Genomic DNA, 26,480 nt, shown 5'->3' on the forward strand with positions numbered 1-26,480 from the left:
GGACCATAGCGGGCACAGTGGCCATGTCGGACACAGAAGATCATGCTGGACACAGAGAATTATGCTGGAGACCGTCCCGCATCACGGACCGTCCCAAGCACAGCAGTTGGCTGGCTTTCAAGCCGCGCCGACCGCATCGCGCCCAAAACACCGCCGCAGAGCAGACCAGCCACCAGGGCCGCGGGCGCCGGAAACGGCCGACACACGGACCGCGCTGCGCCGCCGCCGCCGCCGCCGCCGCCGCCGCCGCCGCAGACCGCCGGCGCCAGCAGCTGATGTCGCGGCTGGCCGCCCTGGCGCAGGTGCCAGAGCGGCGGCCGCTGCCTCGTCCCCGGCCGGGGACGCGTGCCGTGCCGCCGGCGCCGCGAGGCCACGCCTGACGCGCCGCTTTCGCCGCCTTGCAGACGGATGTTCCCGACGGTGCGCTGCTCGTTCACCGGCGTGGATCCGCAGCTGCGATACGCCGTCATCCAGGACATCGTGCCGGTGGACAACAAGCGCTACCGCTACGCCTACCACCGGTCGTCGTGGCTGGTGGCGGGCAAGGCGGACCCGCCGGCGCCGGCGCGGCTCTACGTGCACCCTGACTGCCCGTTCAGCGGCGAGCAGCTCAAGAAGCAGGTGGTCTCCTTCGAGAAGACGAAGCTGACGAACAACGAGATGGACAAACAGGGCCAGGTGCGTTGCAGATGGTGCCGCCGAGAAATCGGCCGACCCTGAATGCGACTCGCTCCTGTCCGCGTCAGCAGGTCTTCACTGATTTGCATAGTTGCCAGTCTGCAGTTCCCACGGCGTTTTGAGGAGCATTATTTTGACGATAGCAACGCCGCAGAGCGACGTTCAAATGACTTTGGCTGTCACAGAAGCCATTGGTGTCAGCTCAATGTCATCAGATGTATCAATATCGAGAATGTCAATGTCATCTTGCTTTTAGCTATTAAGAAAGTTGAATTTGCCAGCTTAGCCACGTCACGGAGCTACTCAACGTGCCATTGTGTTGTCACAGCACACTTGGCTGTTTCAGATTGTGCTAAACTCGATGCACAAGTACCAGCCACGGGTTCATCTGGTGCTCCTGGAGAACGACACGAACCCGTCATCGATCGAGGACATCAGCAAGGTCAAACACAAGACGTTCATCTTCCCAGAGACGGTGTTCACCGCTGTCACAGCCTATCAGAATCAATTGGTGAGTGTTGTGCACGGAGCGGACAGACAGTGCACGGCGTGCACGGTATTTTTAGTTAAATTTTCTTTATTCGACAATCTGTTGCCTGCACGAAGTGCCGTGAGAGGCGCCCAGATTCAGCAGCCCGCCCCTTCCCGCCGACCCCGACGAACCGTTAGCATATGTGTTCCCGTGCTGTTTACTACACGATGCCATATGGCGGGCACCGCCCAGTGTCGGGTGTGAACGTCCAGCCTCAGACCGAGCCCAGCGCGGGCCCACACGGCATGGGCCTGTGGAGCGAGCGCGCGTCAAAACAAGATTTACAGCACGGCATAGAGAAGCGGCGACCTGTTCCAGCCATACGTTAACCCGATGCATTAATATTGATTAGCCGCAAATAACGTTCTCATGAACTGTTGAATGGGGCCGGTTCGGCCCATGCAAAAGCCTTTTATCCGCGCTTCGCAGAAGGCCCACATTGAACCCACATTGAACCGTCGGCCGCGTCGGCTGGCTGGGGCGCTTTGACTGATGAAGGCTGGGCGAGACGCCGCCGTCTGCGCGGCTGGCGGCCGGCGCGGGCGTCGGGATTAGGGGGATCGGCACGGCAGGCAGGGCAGCCAATCAGCGCGCGCCCGAGCCGGGGATGCCTCGGTGAGCGGCCGCCGAGGGTGGGGCCGCCGCAGGGATTAGGGCAGGACGCCAGCGAACACTCCTTAGGGGTGATGTAGTGGGAGGGGGAAGGGGAGGGGGTGAGAATGGTTCGCGAGGTGGTGAGGTGGCCGCTCTTCGGTGGACATTGCGTCATCGAGCCGGTAGATCTTCGCGTCGGCGTCGCTGCTAGTACAACGTCCGAAAGAACATGCGTTAGGAAGGGAGACCGGTTCCCAAAGTAGCAGGAATCGAAGGTGGTGGGACTTACGGCTCGGACACGTAAAACCTGGATAGCAAAACCGTTTTGCCAAACAGCGCATAGCGTGCGCACAGATTCTACTGTAGTCTCGTTGGGAAGTCGAAGTACTCACGGCGCTGGGAAGAAAGCAATATGTTTGTTGTGATAACCGAACATTGCAAATTTAGAGAAACGGCACTGTATGCTTTATGGTCCTTATAATTATCAAGGGAATGGAGCACAACCTGAACGGTGTCCCCGAATAAGACGGACGGCACAGTGCACTACGGTGCATTACATTTTCGTTAAAATATTCAGGAGTTGACGCGACATTTCACGCTTGGTTGGTGTGGAAAGAGCGGCACCAATACGATAAATCCATGCAGAGTTCGAAATGATATTTAAAAAATAATGATATGACGTACTGAGAAGGTGACTCGTGTAAAACTACACTTAGGCGACCTGTTTGACAGGGTGACATTTAACCCATAGCACATCCTTCAGTTGCCCCCTGGCTTTACTTAAAGCTTGTGCATATTAGTGCCTTACCAGCCCACTTAAAATATAAGCATAACACACTCTTACGTATACTGGTGGCGCAATGGCCAAATGGTTAGCGCCTTCCGCTATCACGTAGGGTCCCGGGGTTTGAATTCAGGTTGCGCCACCGCACCTGAGCGCGGACATGGCCTTTGCAGACGCTAGCGCTCCGTGAATAGGTGCGCGATGGCGTGAGGCGCGTTGCTTAGGAAAATAGCATTCTTATGTTGTATGGTTTCGGCCGAGAGAGGGAGACAATTTTTTACCACCAAAAAATATTGCGGTTGTTTTGCGCTGCCCCGCCTCACCAGTCCCATTTGAAGGGCCTCAGTTGCGCCTCAGTCTGATCCTCCTCCAGCGCCACCGTCCAGTCCGAAGTCGGCTGGCGAGAGGTGGGTGCCGTCGCCGCGCCCGGCTGTTTGGCCGGCGCTCGGGACCGTTTCAAAATGGTGACGCGCGCCGCGTCGGGCGGGCCCGATGGCGGCGGCGATACCGGCCACAACAACATGACGGACAGCGCCGTCCGTCACCATTATCAGCTGCGTGCGTCGCCCGGCTTCCGGCGCGCCGGGGGGCCGCTAAGAGTCGCTAATTGTCCGCGTCAGCCGACTGCCGGCCGCCATTGGCCCGCGCGCGCGGAGCTGCGCTGAGAAATCGGCCGCTTTGAGCGGCTGGCAGCTGCCGCTCTGCAGACAGCTGTGTTGGCCGGAGTGAGCTGTCTCGGAGAGAGGAGCCGCGCCCGAGATCGCGCGGCGCTGATGTCATTTCGGCTCTCAGAGCTGGCCGGCTGGCGGGGTTTTTTACGGCGTGAGTTAGTCGGACGCGAGCTTTGCGTGTAGGGCATGTCATCAATAGCTCGTGTAACCCGACACGCGTTGCACTGAAAAGTCCTGTCGGCTGTGCGGTTTTATTACGATTTAATGAAGGACATGTCATAAATGGTTCATGTACCTACTGTTAGCTGCGCTGAAAAGTCCTGTCGCTTTTGCGATTTGATCAGCAAGAAGGCTAGAGCATTATCCGGGCTTAGTAAGCGTAAACCTCACATTTTGCTCATTGTGCCCGACTGAAATAACTGTTACCAGCACGTCAAGCTTGCTTTTTGCCTACTTTGTCAATGCTTTCATTGTATGTCATTTTCCGGTATTTTATCACACGCTCTGTTTCGTGTCACTTCATATCATGTCAAGTCACACATGCCCGTGTTTAATTACTTGACATGACACGAAAAGCCGCGGAGGCTGATATACCGTACAAATAAACAACCCAACTCGACCAGTTCACTGTTTCATGTCGCTGCTGTAGCACAGTTGATCAAGCATCGGTCACCCCGATCAATGTGTGGCAGGTGGGATGGAGTTCCCAAGCACCATCAGGTGACTCATCTTTGGACGCCTGATTTGCCGACGGGCGACTGGTCTGGAGAGTTAGGCTGAAGGCGTCAGGCGTATGCCGACGGAGAGAAGGCTGCAGGCGGCAGCAGTGTAGTGGCACTCCCTGGCATGCCAAAGGGATAGGAGCCACGCGCAAGATTTTTCGATGAAATCTGTCCACGAAGAAAAGGAAACTCATCTGTTAAAACAGTTTTTAAGACTCAACATATCCAACAAATCTGTAATCCTGCTCGCTCGGCTTCGTCCCTGGTTTTAACGCAATACCCTTACAGCGTCAAGATAAAATATATAGCGAGCAAGAAAGTAACAGATGCTACAGGGATACCAGATGAGTCAAAATCTTATACGATAACATCCTACTTACTTAATTAAATTTTTGCTGGTGGAGTGGGTGATTCTTGATCACTTAAAAAAGCTGCAGCATATGTTGGGCAAGCTGTACTAGTTACTTAGACGTATTCGGATGAGGGTTTTCGTCACCAGTCGTGATGAGGTTAGGGTCTGCGTCACCAGTCGTGATGAGGTTGGGGTCTGCGTCACCAGCCATGATGAGGTTAGGGTCTGCGTCACCAGTCGTGATGAGGTTGGGGTCTGCGTCACCAGTCGTGATGAGGTTAGGGTCTGCGTCACCAGTCGTGATGAGGTTGGGGTCTGCGTCACCAGCCATGATGAGGTTGGGGTCTGCGTCACCAGCCATGATGAGGTTAGGGTCTGCGTCACCAGTCGTGATGAGGTTAGGGTCTGCGTCACCAGTCGTGATGAGGTTAGGGTCTGCGTCACCAGCCATGATGGGGTCAGGGTCTGCGTCACAAGCCAGGTTTCGTTGCTGTCATACTTTTGACAAGGGGTTAGTCAGATCTTTTGCACAGACAGCTTATCACTCGGATCAGGTACTCTCTGTTTTATAAAAATATATATTCATTGATGCTGTGAGATTTTTCTGGGCTGTCCTCAACCAAACGAAAAGCACGAAAGATTACCGACGCAACCAGAAGTAACTGTAAACAAGTCGCAGCGGGCCGATAAACCGAGGATCCGGCGAGTGCCAGGCACCCCAAGAGAGGGAAATACACCGTCAAACCGCCATCGCTCGAGACGCGTACCCGGAGCTCCGTGTCTCGGGCGTCCGTTAGCACCTGATCACCTGCCGTGTGTCAGGCCCGTCTGCCTCTGCCGGGGGCAGTGACGCCTGCGCACCGACACCCCGCCATCTCCAGCTGCCCGTGGCCGGCGCGACGAGACGCGCTGGAGGGGCGGGCGGCGGGCGGCGGGGCGGGCCGGTAGCGGCGCGTGCCGCCGGCGACGGCGGCGGCGGCGGGCCGGCCGGCGTCCGTCACCCGGCCCGCGCCGGCCCGCCAACGCCTAATTGGATCACAACGATAGCCTTCAGATGACGCACTGGCGGCGGCGGCGGCGCCTCTGATGTGCCGCCGGCCGGCCGGAAAAATCCGCGGACGCGGCGCGGCCGTGCTGACGTCGCCCCGTTTGTGTTGCAGATAACCAAGCTGAAGATCGACAGCAACCCATTCGCCAAGGGCTTCAGGGACTCGTCGCGACTGACAGATTATGAACGGTGAGTGCACTGCTCGTGTGTGTTGATAACCTTCCGCGCCAGGTGAGGCAGAAAGCCGCTTTAATGCCGCTCAGAGGATGACAGAGCCGATAAGCGCGAGAGACACCTTGGCGGACGTGTACGCTGCGCCTGCCTGTCAGCCGGGCCGTCCGTCCGTCCGTCAGTCGGGGGCGCCGGGTGGTCACTCTCTCCTGTCGCTCCCCCGCTCTGCCCGCGTGAGCACGGCAGCCGGCCCACCCGCCGGCCGCCGGCGCGCCTGCTGCCACCCCTCGCCGGCCCACCGTGCCATCACACCGCGGCTCGCCCCGCCCTCCCGGCACGCTCTCCGTCCCCCCCCCCCCCCCCCCCACATCGTCAGCGCCGCAGCATCCGAGGGAGCCTCGTCTCGGCTCGACGACTTTTACGGTGCCTCCACGATCAAAACAGGCTCGTGTTCTCGGTGCGCAGCGGCGCGCCGGCCGCGCCGCCGACATACATCACCGGCGCGCCACTTCCGCCGCGGCGCGCGCTTTTTGTCGCGCGCGCGCACAGTTGGCCGCCGGCCGTCGGCGGCCGCGCGGCTACATGAAAGCGTGTGTGGTCCCGATCATATAAAAACGCCTCGGAACGGGGCGGGACCACGCCAATATTGGTGTCGGAATTATCGGCCGCCGCTCCATCATTCGCCCCGTTTGGTCGGGCTTTACGTTGGCGAGCGCGCCCCTGATTACCAGGTCAGCTGCGTGACCCACGTGGGAGAGCCTTTTTGTGAGGTCAGCGCGCGGCAGCGGCGGCCCGGCTGCCGGCCGCCCGACATGCGCTCTCTCCGCGGCCCGGCCGGCGCTGCCTTTCATGTGCCGCCGACCGCCTCCAGATACCATAATAATTAGCCATGATGATAGCAAATTGATGCAAATAACCTCTGGTTTATCATAATATAAAAGTTTGTACCCAGGTGGCGTCGGGCCGAAGGGTTGGCTTCCACGTGATCATACGGCGGCACGTAAGGCTCTGGGGAGGCCGCGCCATCGTCGAGGCTCGAAACAGGTCTATATGAGACCATTACATTTTGCACGTCGTCAGTGCAAGAATAACACGCGAAAATAAATTACTGGGGCGTGAAAGAAGCGCACCTCTCCACCGTTGAAGGTGCCGACGCTGCCCGAGATACCTGCATTAATTTTGCCCATAAGCCATGCCCAATTTGTCGAAGGATTGCTCTGCTAGGCTCTGCCGGGAATGCCAATATTTTCGCGGTACATTAGCATTTAAAATGATCGCACATGACTGTAATCATTAGAAGGGCCGGCTACGGGCATCGGATGGGCGTCTCATGTCCTCATTGTGAAGTGTACCGCCCTCTAACCGAGCGACCCGTCGTCCGACCCAGCGCCGTCCAATCTTCACCGAATCAAAGCCCGGCCGGCATCATATGCTACATGAAAGCGGACCGCCTGCCCGGAGGCCACCATTCGGCGCGCTCAAAGGTCACGTGCCATATGGGCCGGGGCACCTCCGCGCCGGAGAAACTCCGGAGTCTGCCCGGCCGCGGCTATTGTCTCGTCGCGCGTTGCACGGGCCCTGACGCGACGCGCTGTCCGCTCGGCGAGATTTGACCTGGCACGCACCCGAGCGTGACCCCGCGGCCGGTCCGGTCGGCGCGGCGGTCCCGGCGGTCTGGCGGTGCCGGTGGTCCGCCGCCCCCTCTCAGCCGCTGTCATCCGCGCCGGCTGACGGAGCGGCCGCGCCGCCACCGAGCCGAGCATTAGCCGCGGCCGCGGAGGCCAATCTCATCTCGCCGGCCCACCCGGTAATCACGGCCGCACCGCCTTCTAACGAACCGCCGCCGCCGACGCCTTATTCGCTCCAAATTAATATAATATACCGATACGGCGCCGCGGCACGCCACGCGGCGCCCGCGGCGCGACCTCCGACGCTGCCCGGCCCGCTCCGAACATGATTTCAATTAGCTCAGGTGCGAGATTTACACGGCCTTTAATTAGAGCGGGCGCGCAGGCACGGCACAGGGAGTGGGCGGGCGGGGGGCGTGCAGGACCGCCCGGGCCTCGGTCGCCGGGGTGCGGAGACGGCCGCTGCCCGCACCCACCCAGCTATGCATGGAATGGTGCACTGACCACCAATGACACGCAATCAAAATATATCATTAATTCCGATGTTAATAAAGGTTCAAGTGACCAGTAATTATGCTTTAATATGCAGGTAATCGCTGCGCGGGCGAGATGAAAGGCGCCGGGCGAGGTGAGAACATACCTCCCCGGTGCCATTAAGTGCACCCTCTCGCGCGGCGCCGCTGCACAAAGGTGCTCGGACAGGCCGACCGCGGTGCGCAGAATCAATGTGTGCACGGCGGCGGCGGCGCGCGCGCGCTGCATATGTGATTAAGATGTTTTGTTCTGGAGCCAAGGTAAACTGCGCGCTTGATTCCGCGTCAATTAGGACCGTTCCTGGTGCGGTGGAGAGTCCAGCCCGACGCTCCGGAGAGAGGCGGCGGATTTAAGCCAGTTTGTGCAAGGTTCGGCGCCGCTAGAGCCGCCCCGGCCAGACATCAGCCTCCCAGCCGTGACTGCTTGTCGTCAGCGGTTTTCCTCGCTTGTCGGGCGCGACCGGTTTGCCAAAAAACGAGCCGTTTGTGGAAGATGCCGCCACTTCCGCGTCTGTCAGATGCGATTCGTCTACCCGGAATTCAGTGACCGTTTCTCGTCATGCTACCCGGGCGCCTGGGCGGATGAGAACTGAAAAAAGTTTTCTCTACGGGGAGTGTTTATGCCCAGCAGGTTTTAGAGCAGGATCTGCTGCATGAATTATGCAGCAGCTCTCGAAAGGCGGCCGGATGACAGGTGGCTGCGTTGCATTGCGGTGGACGTTAGTGCAATAGTAATTGCAGACCGGGTGGTCATACTAATGATCCCATCTTTCATCCATCATTACCACCGAAAACATCATTGGTGGCAGGCGTCGCTCACATTACTCCTTGATGTTGTAGGCGGGACACTTCGTAGCTCTCCTCGTAAGCCACCGGTCATAGCTCCGCGACGCATTTGCCGACCAAAGCCAATGCGTCCACATCGGAACGGCACCTGCCCAAAACATTACAGTAGGAATAGCCCCGTTTGGCGGCAGGTGACCGGCCCGGCTCGTCCTGAGGCCGGCTGCTCTCCATAGAGCTTCGGAGGCCGCCGCGTCACGTCACGTCTCCTTCCCCGCCCGAGCAGCAGTGAGCCCGCGGACGCGTCTCCGATCCTGACCGGTGACCGCTGACCTCGCGGGGAGCAGCAGCGGTCCCGTCCGGTGGCCGCTGCCCTCGCGGGGAGCAGCAGCGGTCCCGTCTGGTGGCCGCTGCCCTCGCAGGGAGCAGCAGCGGTCCCGTCCGGTGACCGCTGCCCTCGCAGGGAGCAGCAGCGGTCCCGTCTGGTGACCGCTGCCCTCGCGGGGAGCAGCAGCGGTCCCGTCCGGTGGCCGCTGCCCTCGCGGGGAGCAGCAGCGGTCCCGTCCGGTGACCGCTGCCCTCGCGGGGAGCCGCGGTGGTCTCGCCCGGGCGGTAATGGCTCGCTCCGAGGTGGGGAGAGTTCACCATTTATCATTATTAGAGCAGTTGTGTCGGTGTTATTACGGACCGGCCGGCCGGCGGCGATTGCTGAACAAATCCCGACATTAATACCACACGTCCGGCGGCGCCCGGCTTGCCCGCCGGCCGCCGCGCGCCCGCCGCTCTAATTGGATCGCCCGGGTCAGTGGGCGGCGTGGTCCGGTAAGGTACCGACTGTTGGGCGGTCTGGCCCGGCGCTGTACCGACTGTTGGGCGGTCTGGCCCGGCGCTGTACCGACTGTTGAGCGGCGTGGTCCGGCGCAGTGCCGACTGTTGGGCGGTCTGGCCCGACGCTGTACCAACTGTTCGGCAGTGTGGTCCGGCGCTGTACCGACTGTTGAGCAGCGTGGTCCGGCGCGGTACCGACTGATGAGACTTGGATACGTTGGAAGTGACCATCCCGCCGATACGGCTCCCGCTGGTTCTAGATTTCAAGCGCTCAACAATTACTTTAAACTGCATGTCCACAATGCATCCGAATGCTGTTTTGACATTTTGGGATCCCCGTGTGCAGATTTGCTTTGAGTGCTATCTTAAGTAGTTTATTTTAATGTGTTGTTGCCTGTGCGCGCCATTCCGAGGTCGTTTCTCGTTCGCTTTCTAACCTCCGATCTCAGCGTTCCGGCGAGCCAGGTGTTCCTCCGGCAAGAGTCGATAAAGGCTTCCTCACTAAGACTCCGGAACAGCCGGAAACACCCGTGATCCCTTCGCGTAAACGTGATTCCGTTCGCAGTAACAGTACAGTTGGATACAGCTGACCGACAATGGCATTACTTTCAACTTGGCTTGTCCCGAGCAAAACCTTTGACAAACCTATAAAATCTTAAAACATCTAAGCCACGAAACTGCGCCATTATCGCCAAGCTGAGCGGCTATCGCGCCCTTTGGCTGAGTTGATGCTAACAATATTTTACTTTCGAGCTCTTTGTTATTTCTTTTTGGGAGATCAGAAACATCCAGAGATTGCCTCTTTACTCCGCTCGCTGCCGTCTTCGATTTCTCAAGACTCGACGACACGCACCGAACACAAGCCAGGTCATCACATTCTTGATCACCGCGTGCAGCCGTCTGGGATAGTCACCAGCCCACACGCATTGCCACTTGCCAGAAACATGCCTGGGCTGTTGAACGTCCGCCCTCGCCGCACTCCATAACTCTGCAGTTAGTATGCGTCACTACCGGACATGGAGCTGAGGAGTTAGTGCTGGTTCCACCATTGTGACGTCAGACAAGAGCGGTGCCCTCCATGTTGTGTTTTCATGCTGGCCAAACATCAGCGTTGCAGCGTCGGGGAGGGCCCCAACAGAGCGCAGCGCAGCATAATTCGAAATTACAGGTTTTAAATCGTCGGCACAGACTTTTACGGCACTGCGCCCACGTTTGGCGCATTAGCCGAAACGTTAAATGCCGCCAGAGCAGTTGGGTAAGCGTTGCCCACCACAGCGCGGCGCGGCTGCGGCGAATACGAATATGAATCACTGATTGTCAGCCTGTAATTATCGCCCGGCGCGAATTAACACTAATTACGCGGGCGTGTTTGCTCTCGCCGCACTCGCAGAAAGAGTCATTGTGGACTTGGTGGGCGGCCTGGGAACCGGCGCAGGCTGTCGCGTCGCGAATGCCGCCGTCGCGCCGCGGCTCGTCGCACTGTGCGTCGCTGTCGTCCGGGACAGCGGCTGGCTGTGCGGGCGCGGTGTTCCCACCGCCGCGTCGCAGCCGGCGCCGCCTTCTCACGGCGCGGTGCGCATGTCTCCCGCACGCTCTCACACGGCCGCCGCCTGTTGCAGGGACAACCTGGACTTCATGTTCGACTCGCAGCAGTACGGTTTCCCGCGCCTGCCGCCGCCGCCGCTCGACGCCGACAACTCCAGCCTGGTGGAGAAGGCGCGCGCGCAGATGGCGGCGCTGGGCAGCCGGCTGCCCGGCTTGCCCGGCCTGCCCGGCGTGCTGGGCACCGACGCCGTCGGGCAGCTGTACTCGCTGGGCGCGCGCGGCCCGCCGGCGCCGTTCCCGCTGACGGCCCAGCTGTGGTCCCAGTGGAGCGCCCTGCACGGCGTCGGCTTCCCGCTGGGCGTGTTCGGCGGCGGCCCGCTGCTGCCGGGCCTGGCCGGCCTGCCGCCCTCGCCGCCGGCGCTGGCTGCGCCCGTGACGCGGCCGGCGCCCGTGCACGTAACGGCCGCCAGCCGTTACTCGCCCTACAGCGTGCCCGGCAAGCGAGCGCCCTCGCCGCCCTCGCCGCCCCCCAAGACGGCCGTCTAGGCCGCCGCCCGCGCGAGCCGCTCCATGCCGAAGGTGATATTTAGATCCGTATGCGTGATTGGTCGCCTGTGACGTTGCTGGCCGGACGTGACGTCACAGGGTCAGTGGCGCGAGGTGTTTTATTTACATAGTATACGGTTTAACAGGCGCGCGCACGTATAATATAGCTGAGGTACAAACCGAATGTCTGTACATTAATTGGTGCGTTGTCTACATCTGGTACGTTGTCTACCCTACGTGTCGAGTCTAGTCCAGCCGTGGGTGGGGGTCACGCTGGAGGTCAGAGGTGCGGGTCGGCCGGAGAGGGTGCCAGTATCGCGCGCGAGCCCCGTCACCAGTCGCCGTCACCGCGCTGACGCCGGCCAGCCGCTCTAGCTTTAGCCGTGAGCTCCCTGGATGTGGTATACCAACCCGCGCGACCAAATGCACATTGTTTCATGTAAAATATATTGTTGTCGATGTTCTGAAAATACATTAAGATTTACATGGTGTCGAAGTTTCCGGAATTAGCGGATGCCTGGCAGGGCTGCGGCTCCATATTCATTTTGGGTACTATAATTTTCCCTATTCGTTCTTTTCACAGTTTGGGGTTCTAGCCTCACCCTCTGCTAACCATGTAAAGAAAGAGGGTGTAATCCAGAGAGGAACCCGTTTTCCCTGTACGTTTGGCTGGTTTCAGCCATTTTCTCTGCTCCTCCACCACACTCACCTTATTTTGAGAAAATATATCCTTAATGGCCGGGGTGAAAATACTATTGACGATGGCATGAAATTGGTACCTACCACATACGTGACTGAACTGACATCGGCTGGACCCAGCAGAACCCCTTGGTAGCTGAGATGTAAGGTGCTCTCCATGCGCAGGAAGGCTGAGAGAAAAGGAAAGAAACATGGATCTGACCTCGAACATACCTCGAACAGAGTGGGTTTGAGAACATCCTGAGCTCTAAAAGCAGTCCTTCAGCAGCCACGAATAAAACGGAACGACTGTGAAGCACCAAACTCACCTGCAGCGATTCAAAATACAGATTCTCATGACGATCAAAGTCAATAAAAAGTCAAGGCTTTGAAGACACTTTAGCATGTACGGTGAGTGGCTGGCATTCAAAATGTTGCTCAACATAATCAGAGTTGATGTGTCCAATGCACTTGAGTTGCTCTTAGGCTTAGGCTCTTGAAGTAAGAGCTCATGATCGGCCTTGTTCATAAATTCGGGCAGGGCTGCCATGAAATAATGACTGTTGAATATTTACTTGTTAGTATATAAATACATCCATTGTGATGGGACCAGTGCATATTGTATGCCGTAAAAAATGGAGCGGATCCGACAACCTATCGAAGCGCTTCCATCTGCACTAGACATTTCGCAGGTAGAAGCAGGCTGAACCCATGTTGGAAACCACACTTCAATGCCCACCACGCAACCATGACAATGGAGACGGGACCAAAGCCAGCCATTCCGCAAAATTCACCGCATACGAGGAATAACACGGAATATTATCACACTGGCAGAATTGTATCATTGTGAATGATGCAGTATCATTATACTTATTCAGAGTTAGATGGTGCATGCAAAGTAACTTCGCCCCCTGCTCACAACACCTATCGGTTTATATAACGCGGTAGCTTCATGTAAGCAAGGAAAGCCCTGAGCTCTTGGCTTTCTAACGTTGATAAACCAGTACTTCCTGGTACACTGAGTGTCAATTATTTCCAGCAAGAGATTTTCCGACTCATGGTATGTCGGTTTTGAGGTCTGCTCGCCGGGCAATGTTTATCTCAGAATTTGCATGTCTTTATCTTCCTGAAAAACGCCCACAAATTACGCCAGACAACCGCTGCAGTGAGCGTCCTTTTATGGGGCTTGACGGGTGCTTTACACCACAGAACAAATACGCCGGTCATTTTCATGGAAACGGAAAATTGAACATGTGCTGGAGCGATAAACGAAACTCTCCAAACTCCGCACCCGAAGTTTTACTACCCCGCGCGCGGGTGGCCAGCGTTGTGATCCTGTTAGACCATGAATATTCACGCCAGTAATGATCCAACACCACTAAAGTTCCCTCAGCTGCGGCACGGCCCGTGAAAGCGGCTGGTACCGGACCATCCGAACAGAAATGTTCAGAACGAACGAGAGCAATCATGGCACATGGCAATACAAGTTTGCCATGTTTTATTGCTTGCGTTCATCTATCTATTGATTGCCAAATATTAGTTCTTGACATCTGCTCGTGAAGGCTAGAGGAACAAAGCACTGCTTTTTTCGCTGCTGGAAGTAGTGCATGTTTCTCATGTAATAAGTTCCCTTAGAAACGTTGAGGAGATCGAACGACTGAAGAATTGCTTTATGGATTAAGGAGCTACTGACTGCATTTCACTCTGATGTTCCAAGCGATGTTCCGTGTCTGCTGCCCGTGGCACTAGAACTGTTTTATTAAGCGGTAGCTTAAAAACGCCCAGGATTACTTGCTCTTAAGTACATTTAACGCTGTGAAAGCGTGCCAGCAGCCGGCAATAACCAGCAATAGCTTGAGATCTGATTTTGTGGTGGTGTTTTAGATTGCCAGGTACATTTTATTGCAAGAATACCAAATGAAGCAATGGGGCGTGCCAAAGATATTTTCTATTTTGTCTGGATGGCAACGAAAGTTTTTATTCTAAAAATGCCTCTTTACAGCCCCAAGAATCTCTGAGTGCATGAACAGCTTTGATTGATCGGTTGATGATCGTGACATCTTACATCGTTGATGCCGGATCGTCACATTTCTGTGTGTCGTCATTTTCGAAAGTTTTTTTGTTCATTTTTTGTTCATTATTTTCTCATTTTGTTCATCACATCACATCAACATTCACTGTTTAAAAGGTTCATTTTGTTCAGTTTTCCTTCTTGTTCGCTATTGCCGACATCGCTACCATATCTAAGGTTTCCACTATGAGTGCCGTCACATGCGAAGTATAATTGCCCTCCCATCTGACCCCATGTTAAGCCAAAAATTTCGCAGAACAACTACGACGAGTGAACGCGTGGCCACAAGAAAAGGCCATGAGAAGTAGGAGAAACAGAGCAGCCTTCTACGCATTTAGTTTCAAACATGATTTTTTTCCGGTAGCTCCCAGTTCCTCGAAGCGAACCACGTATTCCAATTCTACCAATGCGTCCGCTCCCCCGTGTTCCTATCCAGAATACAGGCGCCAAGAGCACGCCAGCACAGTGCCATCCGGATGCAGCGGTCAAGAAGACTTCAGGTCAAGCCGGGCTGGCGGCCGGCCCGGCCATCCCGGTCCAGCTTTGAGTGGCGCTGTCACGACGCGTTGGCTTCACCCTGGCTGAGGGCTAATCTGACGAACGTGCTGGCAGGCTCCGGCACAGATAGTGCAAGATAACATCGCGCTACCAGCTTTCCTCCAATACGGGTCGGCTCTGGCGGTTAGCTGACGAGAGCACTGAGAGAGCACTGCACGCTGAGCACCAAGCGGGTCGCAGGTTTCCCGACGGGGTTTTGATGACCTGCTATGATGATGACCTGCTAAATGCTAGTCGCTGTTTGCGTGGCCCGCAGTGCCGGCACCACTCAAGTCATCAGTGAACTCTGTCATCTCTGTAGGGTAGCGCAGTGGTTGGCGATAGGAGTTATGCGTTCGATTACTTCGTTCACAGATGAATCGATGTGACTGCTGATGACTTACGCATGGACTCGAGTGAATGCTAATGTTATTAGCATCGTATAGCGGTAGAAACTAGCGCCAGTAGAAGCCTCCTTCCGGAAGACACCTGGAAATGAGCTGAATCTTTGACGATGACCCCAGGTAAGTAGACTGTGACCCATTGGATTATAGCGTGTGCCCTTGGGGCTTTACGACACACTTGGCGACTGAGGCTATACGGCGTCGCCTGCCTCTCGCCCGGGCAGGAAAGGTGGCCTCCGCAGGGATCGAACTTCGTGCCTTTGGTTCCCCGTGTCTCTAGCCTGGTTTCTCATGCGCACGACATTACCACTGTTGAACTGTTGTGAACTATCTGAAGTGAGCTGTTTATGGCGAGTAATAATTTCGAGGAACTCTTGTCAGTAATCCTCACAAATTCTCAAGACTGCACTGATCACACTAATCACATCACTGCACTTGAAAACCACGAAAACGGCTCCATTTGTTGCACGCTTGAATGCATACAGTCCACATTATATAACCACAGGAGTATTTCATAGCATGTGAGTTCAGGCGTATTGTGGTAGCACACGGCGAGTATGATTTTTGTGCTACTTATCCCGGAACTGGCATGCTTTTCTGTGCCAACATTATCTCCCGTCACCAAATCCATGCGGCGCATTCATGGTATATTCTGATGTAATAACGCTTCACTCACTCAGAAAGCCATTTATCTCTTTAATGTTTATGCATAACCAGCAGCACTCAAACTGAACGCAGCCGTGCTTCATTTTGGGTGACTTTATGGTCCCGTGTTCAAAGGACGTGGCTGTTTGATATGACAGTATCCTGTCCGAAAAGCACTTGACGATAATGACGGGAAATCAATCAGGGTTCACCTCGACTACAATATTGCATTAGACTTTCTACGCTTTCCATTCAAAGGGTTGGAGTTGGGTGGTCAGCGGAGCAGAAAGCTCCAAGAAAGCTACATCGAGACAGATCACCGTCAAAAATTGATGGCCTCGCAAACAGACAGCGGGCGCGCTAGTGCCGGCAGGACGTGAAGAGCGCTGACGTAGGATTAGGTACTGGATACAACGCTGGAAATAGTACATACAGAAGATACAGTGTAGTGGGATATATAATGACTGATTAAGCTTATCCTTCGTGGGAGCGATTGGAAAGCAGCTGTCCGGCGAGTCCATGTTCTGCTATTCATTATCTATGACAAAACAATATCAGTCTTGCGACTGTTCGTGCGTGTGGGTGAATGTATGTGTATGAGTATGACACTAACTATATCAGAAACCGCTTTGCAGGGCATGTCTCCGTTTCGCTTGCATACGCATTGATGCGGTAACAGTGCGGTTCACTTTTTAGCATCATCGTTGTAAGTGTCACCATTCGACCGAAGCACATAGTCAATAGGAGAGAATGCTCAGAAAATCTACCCCATGCAGCTCGTCGTCATGAAACAATGGTGTGTCCATGTCGCACTGGAAGCAGTCCACTGTCAGTAACAGTACAGTGTGTGTGTGGAAACAGTGCACAGTGTTGTCGCGCTGCTTATTCCCACAGTTCCAGTTTGGAACCGGGAAAGCTAACAATGTTAACAGAGCTCCGTTTCCCAAGTGGAGCGCTGCGCAAACGCAATGCATTCTAGCTCTGTTTTTAAAAGAATGAGGAGAACATTCGGCGTCAAGAAGTTGCTGTTCAATCGCAATAGATCGCAGGTCTGTCTTTCACACTAATGTCATGGACAAGAACGCTGCTGTAAAGAATCACCAGGTGAAATTTGACATGACCAGGTGAAATGTGACCAGGTGAAATTTGATTTGACATCATAACCTCATATTGGAACGCATTATCGCCGAAAATTCAGAACAAATAAACAGATTTAACCAAGCGTGAAGACAGCACTCCTGGCAAAAGCAAATGAAATGTGTTAAGAAAATATGCTGCAATGTAATATATACATATATATATATATATATATATATATATATATATATATATATATATATATATTTATATATCCATATAGATTACTAGAATACTTTTCCTTTCACTAGCCCAAACGACATTATGAGTTGGTGTTTAACCAGCAGGACAGTTAGCGATTGCATTATAATTCACCAAATTACATTAGCAATATACGTTTTGGACCTTTAGTAAAATGCTTTTGAGTGACCTTTCCGCCATGGACATTGATCAGGGAGCCAAAATACGGGCAGACCTCAGACGCTTGCCAGTGTTTACAGCCCTTAAGTTGATTGAATACTTATCATAAGAGTTATCATATCAATAAGTCTCATCATAAGAACATATCTGACGAATCTTGGAAACCTCCATATTATGGTTTTCTTCCAGGCAGGGTCCATTCACCTTCCTACAAAACCGGCGAAAAAACACGGCGTTCAGCTATCCAGTATCTGTCGGTTTCACGACGGGTTTTCGCCGCAAAAATGAGGCGGTCACCCAACTGATGATATACAGCGAAATCTCCGACAAGCCCACTTTAGTTCGTCGCATCACATCAAAGTGGTGGAATGAAAATATTAGGCTAGCGCGCTGAACAAGAAATAAACTGGAATGCGTTGTGGTTGAAAACACCTGGCGACTTTTGTCATCCTGCTGGTCCGAACCAGGAAATCCGCCGATGTTTCGAAAGCTGTACTAAAAAACAAGTACTGTTAGCGATTCTACCGCAGATGCTTCGAGCGGAGATCCATGCATGCTTTGGTCCCAAGGCGGAAACAATTCATCAAAAAACGCTCACAGTTCAGCAGAAAAGGCTTGCTCGTTGCATAACTGCAACAGGCGCACAATATGAATGGGAAGTTGAGCTGAAGCAAAATTACAGCCAAGCTGCGAGGTCAGAAAATATCAGAATTAAAAATGGTCTGAGGACCACGTGACAGCCTCGCTCTCGGAACGCCATTTTCCAGGTGAGTGGACTCACATAGCTCCCATCTTCATAACACAAGTCCATAGCTGCACTTTGTTTCTGCCTTGGCAGGAGCGATGTCGACAGTCACCGGGGAGCATCGTAACCTGTGCAGCAGCGCGTATCTAGGACGGGCATGTACGCCAGATCATCGCATAATTCGGCTGTCAGTGCTCGATTATGGACATTCAGCCATAGATTTGGTGTTCTTTGATCATGGGAGGATCAAATATGACTGTGAAATGGCTATATGGCTATGAAATATGACTGTCGGACAGGGCAAGCCTTGCCAGCTGCCCAGTTTGATGCAGGATGCAGTGTCCAGCTGACAATACTTGAGCCGTGCAACGTCCATAGCTCCATGCCGCCCAAGTCACTAACGTCAGGTTATTAGTGGTGTTGAACGTTTGATGAACCGCTGAAATTCTCCAGTGAAAACCCGTGAACAAAGCAAAAAAGGAGAACCTCCTGTTGTCAGTCGCATTGTTTCTGAATTATTGTACATAATTCGGCTATCAGTGCTCGATTATGGACATTCAGCCATAGATTTGGTGTTCTTTGAGCATGGGAGGAAGGCTATGGAATATGACTGTCGGACGGCGCAAGCCTTGCCAGCTGTGCTTTGCCTTGTGCAAAACAAGAAACGAGGCAACCAACTATTACGTTTCATGCAAGTGGCCCCCCAAAAGTATGTGCTTCTCAGACGATGCTGCTTCAGCCACGAACGAAACGGAACAATGTTGGAGGACAGAGCGGACCTCCGTCCGACAGCCTGGCGGGGGGCCCTGTCGGAACGGACCTGCGTCCGACAGCCTGGCGAGTGGCCCTGTCGAAGCAGACCTCCGTCCGACAGCCTGGCGGGTGGCCCTGTCGGAGCGGACCTGCGTCCGACAGCCTGGCGGGTGGCCCTGTTGGAGCAGACTTGCGTTCGACAGCCTGGCGAGTGGCCCTGTCGTGAGCAAGCCGATTACTGACGGACCGGCTAAAGTATGGTAGAGCAGGCAAGCAAGCCGCGACCTTGGAAACTGACCATGTCGCTGCTATTGGAAATGCCAATCATGTCATTCATGCACGAGCTATCGTGTGAAGCGAATTGGGAGGTGAGTCATAGCGATCGCCTGTAAATCCGACTTTTGGCAATTCTGGGAAGGATATGAACAGGATTTAATGATATCAAGTCGTACGGAAGAAGACCTTCTCCAGTACATCTAAAAACGTGCGTTAAGTCTCGTCGCAACTCGCGGAGCAGACTCTTCTTGATGACGTCATTGGTATGATAGTTCGACGTTTCTGACGCTGCTTCTGCAAAGATCGCCACGGCATATAATTTCAGCCCGAGCCCCCCTACTCCACACAGCAGCCCCGCAGTTGCAGGGCACGGGCACGTCCGGTGTCAACGCCGGAGATCCAGGTATGTGCCGACGAGGCAGCATGGCGAGAGATCACCGTCAAATCGCCCCTCTGACGTCACACAGGAAGTGCGGCGAAGTGTGCTGCACGCCACGACCCCAGTTGTCTGAGAATGCCCGTCCCGGGTGGGAGTCGACTGGTTTTCTGAGGCCCGGCCGGTCCCGAGGCTCTCTCTGATCCCGGTCAGAAAGCCTGCGGTGCAGCCCGAGGCACAACCGCTCTGAGACTAGCAGGAACTCGGGATTTTCAGGCTGATGCCCGCAACAAGCGGAGGTTGTCTGTGGACATCCGATGATACTGAACCCAGTTGGGAGATGCTCCCGCACGTCTTGTTCAGTAAAGGCTGCTTCTCTGCTCGTTGCGGATAGATATTCTTGATAAGTTTGACCATATTTATTGCGGCCCCGGACAGTCTTGATTTACGAGGTAGGACTGGGGCAATGCAAATGAATGCGACTGAATTGCCAGGCTGTGATTTACCGTTCTTTGTAAAGTCTGCTAAGTTGGGGGGTCACGAAACAGCGCAAGCCGGCATTTTCATCGTGCCTGACGTCTTTTTGGCCTCCAACAGAGTCGGGCATGGCAAAATATGTGTTATATATTGTTGTCGTCAAACAGGATTATGAGGTGATTCTCCCTGACCTGGCAGAGTGGGAAATCAAGATGTACGTCAGATGTGAAAAAACTTTACATAGTTCGTCTAATTGTAATCTGGCGAGCTGTTCGGAAGATATCTTGCAGGCGAGCTGTAAAGGGCGCAGCACTCTTCATGCACGAACGTTTAAAGAAACGCATTGCTTACGCAGTCTTCAAACTCTGACAGCTGTGTGCTCATTGCGACAGCTCGTCAAACCATACCGTTGCGCCTGTATGGGTATCCACACAGAGTTTGATGATGATGCCTCATCAAGTAAGAATTTGGTTCTCGTCAATTTCGCTTTAATTGGTCTGCGCACAGTGGTAAGGAAAGAACGGTTTTCCAAACGTCTGTAAGGGGTTAGAAACTAATATCATGGGTGCTCGCTCTGAAACGAGCCAGCAACAGCACAGGCCTGAAGAAAACTACGAAGTAGAAGAATGTGATGATAGATAGGTCAGTCTTACAGGGTATTATCCCGCTTGGTCCTACTTGTTTAAATAACGGGAACACGGCAGGCTGAGGAAGACCCATCTTAGAATCAATCATTTGAAACACAAAGATAGCTTTTAAGCCTGGTGTGCAAACATTAGTTTGGTGTTCACTCGCTGAAGCGTATATAGATGCTTCCCTGCACTGAGAGTGGAGAACATGGTGAATTGTTTGGCTGAGCCACGTGCTTAATCACATGACGTGATTACATCCAAGACTGCATTAACACATCCTGTTTGTTATCGCTCGCAAATGAGAAACTTAATCTTCCAACTCGCAGCGTAAAACGACCCTGCTTAGAAAATGTGCCTCGTGTCATCGCCACTGGCGCCGCGCTGCCTGAGGGCATGTTTGCAAAGTTTGTGTGTTTGTATGTTTGCAAGGACAGCGGTTTGATGCGGTTGGTGTGGCCTGACACATTTTTGCCCGCAGGCCAAAGGGAAAGGATGCATGGTACCGCGCATGCCACTGAATCTCCCATTGACTCAGGGTCCCACTCACTCATCAGCGTGAAATCGCTTTCATCGCTCTCGTCGGTAAACACCTTCGAGAAATGGTGGCCCTCCTCGGTTTAGATAAGAATCAGCGCCTGCCCGAGAGCGGGGGCTGCGTCTGGAGCTTGCTTGCCCTCATCGACCCACGCTCAGACTGAGCTTGCCGTGGGATTTAGGCAGCCGGCTCGGAAAATGGCGGCGAAATGCAGTTTCGACTCCAACAGGGTCGTTGGCCTCGGTTGAAGTGAACGACCTGGTGGCGTTGTAGCATGACACGTAGTCTATCCCTCAGCCACCATATTGTTGAGCAAACGCAACAGATCTACCACCGGCGCCGATCTCCTGCCTGCGACTTCCCCCTCCCCACCCCCATCCCCCTGATCGCTGACCGACTGGACCGGCGGTCGGGTCGCTCGGTCAAATCTTGTCATCACTGGCACCACGACTGAGCCTAGGCCACAGGCACCGAACAGGTCACCGAACAGGAACAGGAACCGTCAGTAACCTTATACTTCACTCACCGCGGGAACCAGACAACGTGATCAAAGTGCACGGAACACTCTCCATAAAATACACCGGGATGAGAGGAGGTAAATAACTTCTCCAAAACACTGTCTTTTAAAATTATGACGGAAACGACTGGTGGGGGCCAAGTCACAGTGGGTGCCAAGGCACCCCAACGAGGACAAAGTGGCACGCACGTTCTGGTCCTCATCTAAAGTGCTGACAGTATACAAAAATGAGCTGCTCAAGTAGTGATCAAATGAAGTGACTGCATCCCAATCTGGGTGCGACCCAAAATGACGCGTTATGGATTACAAACAGCTTATTAGGAATGCTACATTCGTCCAGAGGAGGTCTGGACAGATTACCGTTCAAGATACAATGAATACAAGAATCACTAGACCCTACTCACAGGTGTCAGCTCAGAGCGTCTGACACGTCTTCTGCTTATTCATTGTTTACGTGACATTCGCGAACAGCCGCCTAGCTTACCGTTTTTCTGTAGCCGCCGGTGTTATCGAGCTTGAATTAACCAGGTCTGTGTGGGTATTAATGCAGTTGAAGTTATGCCAAGGATATTCATGCCCTCACACCAGGAGAGTCATCACACCGGTTCACTATTTCTATGTATGCAGGACAGCTGTGGCGCATGCGTTGATGAAAACAGCTGTTCAGAAAAAGTCATACCCCATCCACCGCATCACTTTCACCAAAACCAGCGATATTTATAGTGATGGAATATCTAACACCTTGCAGAGGTCGAAGTGAACCAGCCATATTTTGTGGTGGCGCTGGTGTTTGGTTGATGGTGGCTAGGTAAGGCGCTCGCCGGTGGAAGCGCTGATGCTTGGTTGATGGTAGCTAGGTAAGGCGCCCTCCGGGGGTAGCGTTGATGTTTGGTTGATGGTGACTAGGTAAGGCGCTCGGCGGTGGTAGCGCTATGTTTGGTAGATGGTGCTTAGGTAACACGTTCGCCGGTGACTGCCAGTGTAAACCTGCCTAAAATGGTGGCGCAATGATATCTTTAGCCTTGGCTTCTGCCCCAATGCCTGCGGGGATGATGAAACATCATGCACTATGCTAAAACTTGAGTATGTTTGCAAAAGTTGTATACGACTGTATCATTTTCATGTATCTTAAGAGTAAGTTTACTCCTTTTGGATGTTATTGAATGCAAATAATTTGATGATCACCAAATTTCATCCATGATTCAATGAATGCAACTAGTGATACTTGATACAATAATTTTAGGAATCATATTGACTGATCTGCTATACATCAGGAGAAACTGATTGATGTGAAGAATGTGAAAATCATGTATTTTAAAGCACACTCGTTTCGAATGTTTATCCGTCCTTTCATGTTTGTCAGTTCGACCTTTTGGAAGTGGAAAATTACAGCTGTGTCATTGACGTGTTTTAAGTCGCACCGTTTAAGTTTATAAGCCTGGAACAGCGTAGGTTTACGCAATTATTTGAGAATAAAATCGTTACCATTAGTGAGACACGTCGGAGTGCACATTCTCAGTTCATGGTCCGTGTGTTCTTACGAAGCAAAAACAAAGATAGGCTGCAGGTTCTCATGTGACACTAAGCTATTACAAGTCCAGCGATGAGTTGCGTTTTGGGCTGGGGCCGTATCACACCGTGGAATAGGCCAGAGGCCTTGTGTGGAGAGTCCTTGTCTGCCCTTGAATGACGTACCAAGACACAACTCAGCTCGCAAATCAGCGTTTCCCCTTGGAAGAGTTTTCATAAGATCACATAGTGCGGCACGAGGAGGTTTTAGGTTACCTACGTGCGTGCATGAATTGAGATATAGGATAGGCACCGCCATATATGATCTTATTACAGCTGCAGAGTTGTTACAATGTATATCATGCTGGCTTTGCTAGAAGCTCTCTTACATGACCAGATTGATTTAGTTCAGCCAAAGAATGCGCGTAACTTGTTGCTTCTGATGACATTTCTAAGCACGTGCGCCTCTTTTTACATGAAGCCCTGGAAGTCCACGAGCTTAGCAAATCATCCGAGAGACAAAAACAATGAGTAATATTGAGCACTTAGTGCGCAAAGCAGCAGCCGAAACAGTACTTGAGAAATGCAGAAACCCTTCCGTAAAGAGCTGGCTTTGTTCAGTCATAGCTTTCCACACAAATATAATCTAAGTCTTAGACGGCAGCATAAATGAAGCATTAAACGGGAGCCATTCGCAAAAAAGAACAAAGGAAACACACAAGATGCAGTGCGCAGGAATACACTTCCGAAGCGCATATGAAAAGGCTACATCACTAGGCGTTGCTATTGGCCAGTTCTTTTGTTTTTTTGTGATCCTCTGTAAACAATAAGATGCATTTGTTCGGCTGCCTAGCTGTTCAAAAAGGGTTTACTCGTGCTTTGCTTTCTCCAGCAACTTTGCTCTCTTTTACGCCCTTGTATCTTCCTAAAACCAACAGGCCCCATTCAACCACAGCACAGGTAAAAACAGTATGGCGTATTGGGACGGTTTTAACTAATAACCGCACCTTGATTCACCTTCCCGTCAACAGAATGGCGTGCCCCGTAACCCAGCGTATACAGTGCACGGTACGGCAGTGGCTAGATTTCATCCATTCCATGACATAGGTGAACATGTGCATGTTCCTGCACCAGCCCATACACATGCTGTCACGTAAGCGTGGGACGGCACAGCGTTATGTAAGTCTTCCAGAAGCGAGCCGGGTCCTCCGGCTGGTCCGCTGTCGCCTGGTCGGCTCCGTCGGGATCTCTGAGACCCGCCGCGGCGCCGCCGCCACCGAGCAGCCGCCGCACCTGGCCGCCAGGCGGCAGCACTGTGCAGCTGATGGCCGACGGCGCTGCCATTTGCAGTCGGAGGCCGGCCGCCGCCGGACGCTGAGGGGTAATTAGTGTTGATCGGGAGCGCTGTGCCGGCCGGGAGGGCGGCGGACGCGCCGGGGAGCTGCTCGAGCGGCGCGGCGGTCAGGGCTGCGCGGTTGGCTTCCGTCGGGCAGCAGGGGGCCTCTGACAAGTGATGGGCTGGGCTACCAGCAGGCGGCCTGAACCCAGGGCATATCCATGAGCGCAACCACCGCTGTGATCGGCGGGGCGCGGGATCCAATGATTTTTGGAGAAAATTGGGCTATTTTTGTCTTTTGACCATGAAAAATGGCGCCAAAAACAGAAATGAGCCCCAATAACATTTAAGACATTGTCTGTGGGTAAGTCCTCCCCCCTCTCTCTCTCCCTCTCCCTCGCGACCCTTTAAATGGAATGCAGCACCTCTGAAAAAATACTGGGCAGACCTGGGTGCATCACACATGCTAAGCATTTCTGAAACTAGCGTATTGCACGTTTCACGTAGATACACCTCACCCATGTTAAGACCCAGCTCGATTTGCGTTTTACCCATCGTTGTTTGCAGTCTCTTTATCCATTTGGTTTAACAGGGCGGCTCAAAGTTCATTCTCACCCAGAGTAGTGCCCTCCTGACCTGTGTCGCGAGTACCTTTTGCCATGCAGTATACATCTTGCTTCGCACGATTTCACTCGCGGTTAACTGTAAGCATTGTTGTCGAACCATTCCAGATTTATTCCGATCGCGTTTCAAATGATGGATTTTACCGTTTCCAGCAGTGAACGCAAACAATGGAGTTCGCTTCATGTAAACTATGATGCATTGAAGTCACCAGACAATGTGATGCATATATCATCCGATTCAGGTTGTACAGAGCCCTGCGGTGCAGCCGCGCAGCGCAGGCAAAGTGCCGGCCAGAGCCATCTAGTAGCAGATCCGCCAACTACGGCGCAGCTGGATGACTTGTGAACCGGAAGCCTGGTGAACATGCATCATCGGAACACGAATTCACAGTGGGCGCTCACATTTGCCCCGGCATAACTTATGCCTTGCAACAATTGCCGAGAAGTTTGCACATGGGTGAGAGTCATTGCCTGTGACAGGAATGGCGTGTATAAATCCATTCCCTTCAGCATTTAGTGTGGGTTGTGTACGGGGCCATCATTACCTGCCGGGCCGATAATGCTTTCATAACTTGCTCGCTCCAGGGTTCGTGGGTCATTGCCGATTCTATCGCCTGAGTGCGAGTGATGTCCGAGCGTGTCAAAAATGAATATTGGGGTGGTGGGTAAACATTACTGAACACCACCTGGCCTCGTCATGTCCAGGAGTTTGCGCGCCGTCTTACCCAGGTACAGGTCATTAGCACGTGACAGTGGCCCTGCAGACGCGTTGCCCATTCAGCCGGACTGTCAGCGTGGCCGTGTCAGCTTGAGTTGACATGCTTAGAGTGTTCATTGTTAGGAACATACGCTCTGTTCACCAGTCAATTGTAGACAGATGGTTGCGTCAGCTGATCAATCGTGTGTGACTGGATGGCACATCGGCCGTCATTGGCCCATGTCACAAATGTGTCCATGAATCAGGACACCACGGAAAAGCATGCTAGTCCTCATAGGTGGTTCGACAGGGATGACAGGCCATTATCAAGCTAAACATCAAGACAAGTAACATTATCAAGCCGACCATCAGCAGCAAAAGGATCACGGGCCTAAGCGCGATTTTACAATTGGTGGAGGAGCTACAACTCAAAGTCTACACTAAAATCATACCAAACAATCACATTTTAAGCGTCTAAAGGGGCACGGAACTTTGTACACGACGTATAACAATGATATGCTCTCAATCTACTTCACTTTACAGGTCTTTCACACATGTTGACTGATAAACTTTACTTAAATCCATATTAATTAACGCAAAAATATTATAAAGAGGGAAACATATTGCCCTAATGCCCCCTCCCCTCCAGCTTAGAACGCGATCCTGCAAGCGACCAAATGCGACGCCCTCCAGGCCATCGGTGGGGGCAACGTACCTGACGACCGCCCTGCCAGGTGCCAGCGCTCTTGATAACGCC

At 53.4% G+C, this 26,480-nt stretch overlaps 1 protein-coding gene across 1 annotated transcript in view; it reads left to right on the top strand.

Moving 5' to 3' along the window:
- LOC119096616 (T-box transcription factor TBX20) overlaps positions 1-26,480 on the top strand; it is a 76,155-nt gene that overhangs the window by 31,157 nt on the left and 18,518 nt on the right. Inside the window, exons 3-6 of the mRNA XM_037219513.1 lie at positions 405-678; positions 1,025-1,189; positions 5,494-5,570; positions 10,944-11,269. Of these exons, the coding sequence (XP_037075408.1) occupies positions 405-678; positions 1,025-1,189; positions 5,494-5,570; positions 10,944-11,269 (842 nt within the window). The remainder of the gene's footprint in view (positions 1-404; positions 679-1,024; positions 1,190-5,493; positions 5,571-10,943; positions 11,270-26,480) is intronic.

The sequence above is a fragment of the Pollicipes pollicipes genome, unplaced genomic scaffold (assembly GCF_011947565.3).
Source record: "Pollicipes pollicipes isolate AB1234 unplaced genomic scaffold, Ppol_2.1 Scaffold_4295;HRSCAF=5057_pilon_pilon_pilon, whole genome shotgun sequence".
NCBI classification, from domain to species: Eukaryota; Metazoa; Arthropoda; class Thecostraca; order Pollicipedomorpha; family Pollicipedidae; genus Pollicipes; species Pollicipes pollicipes.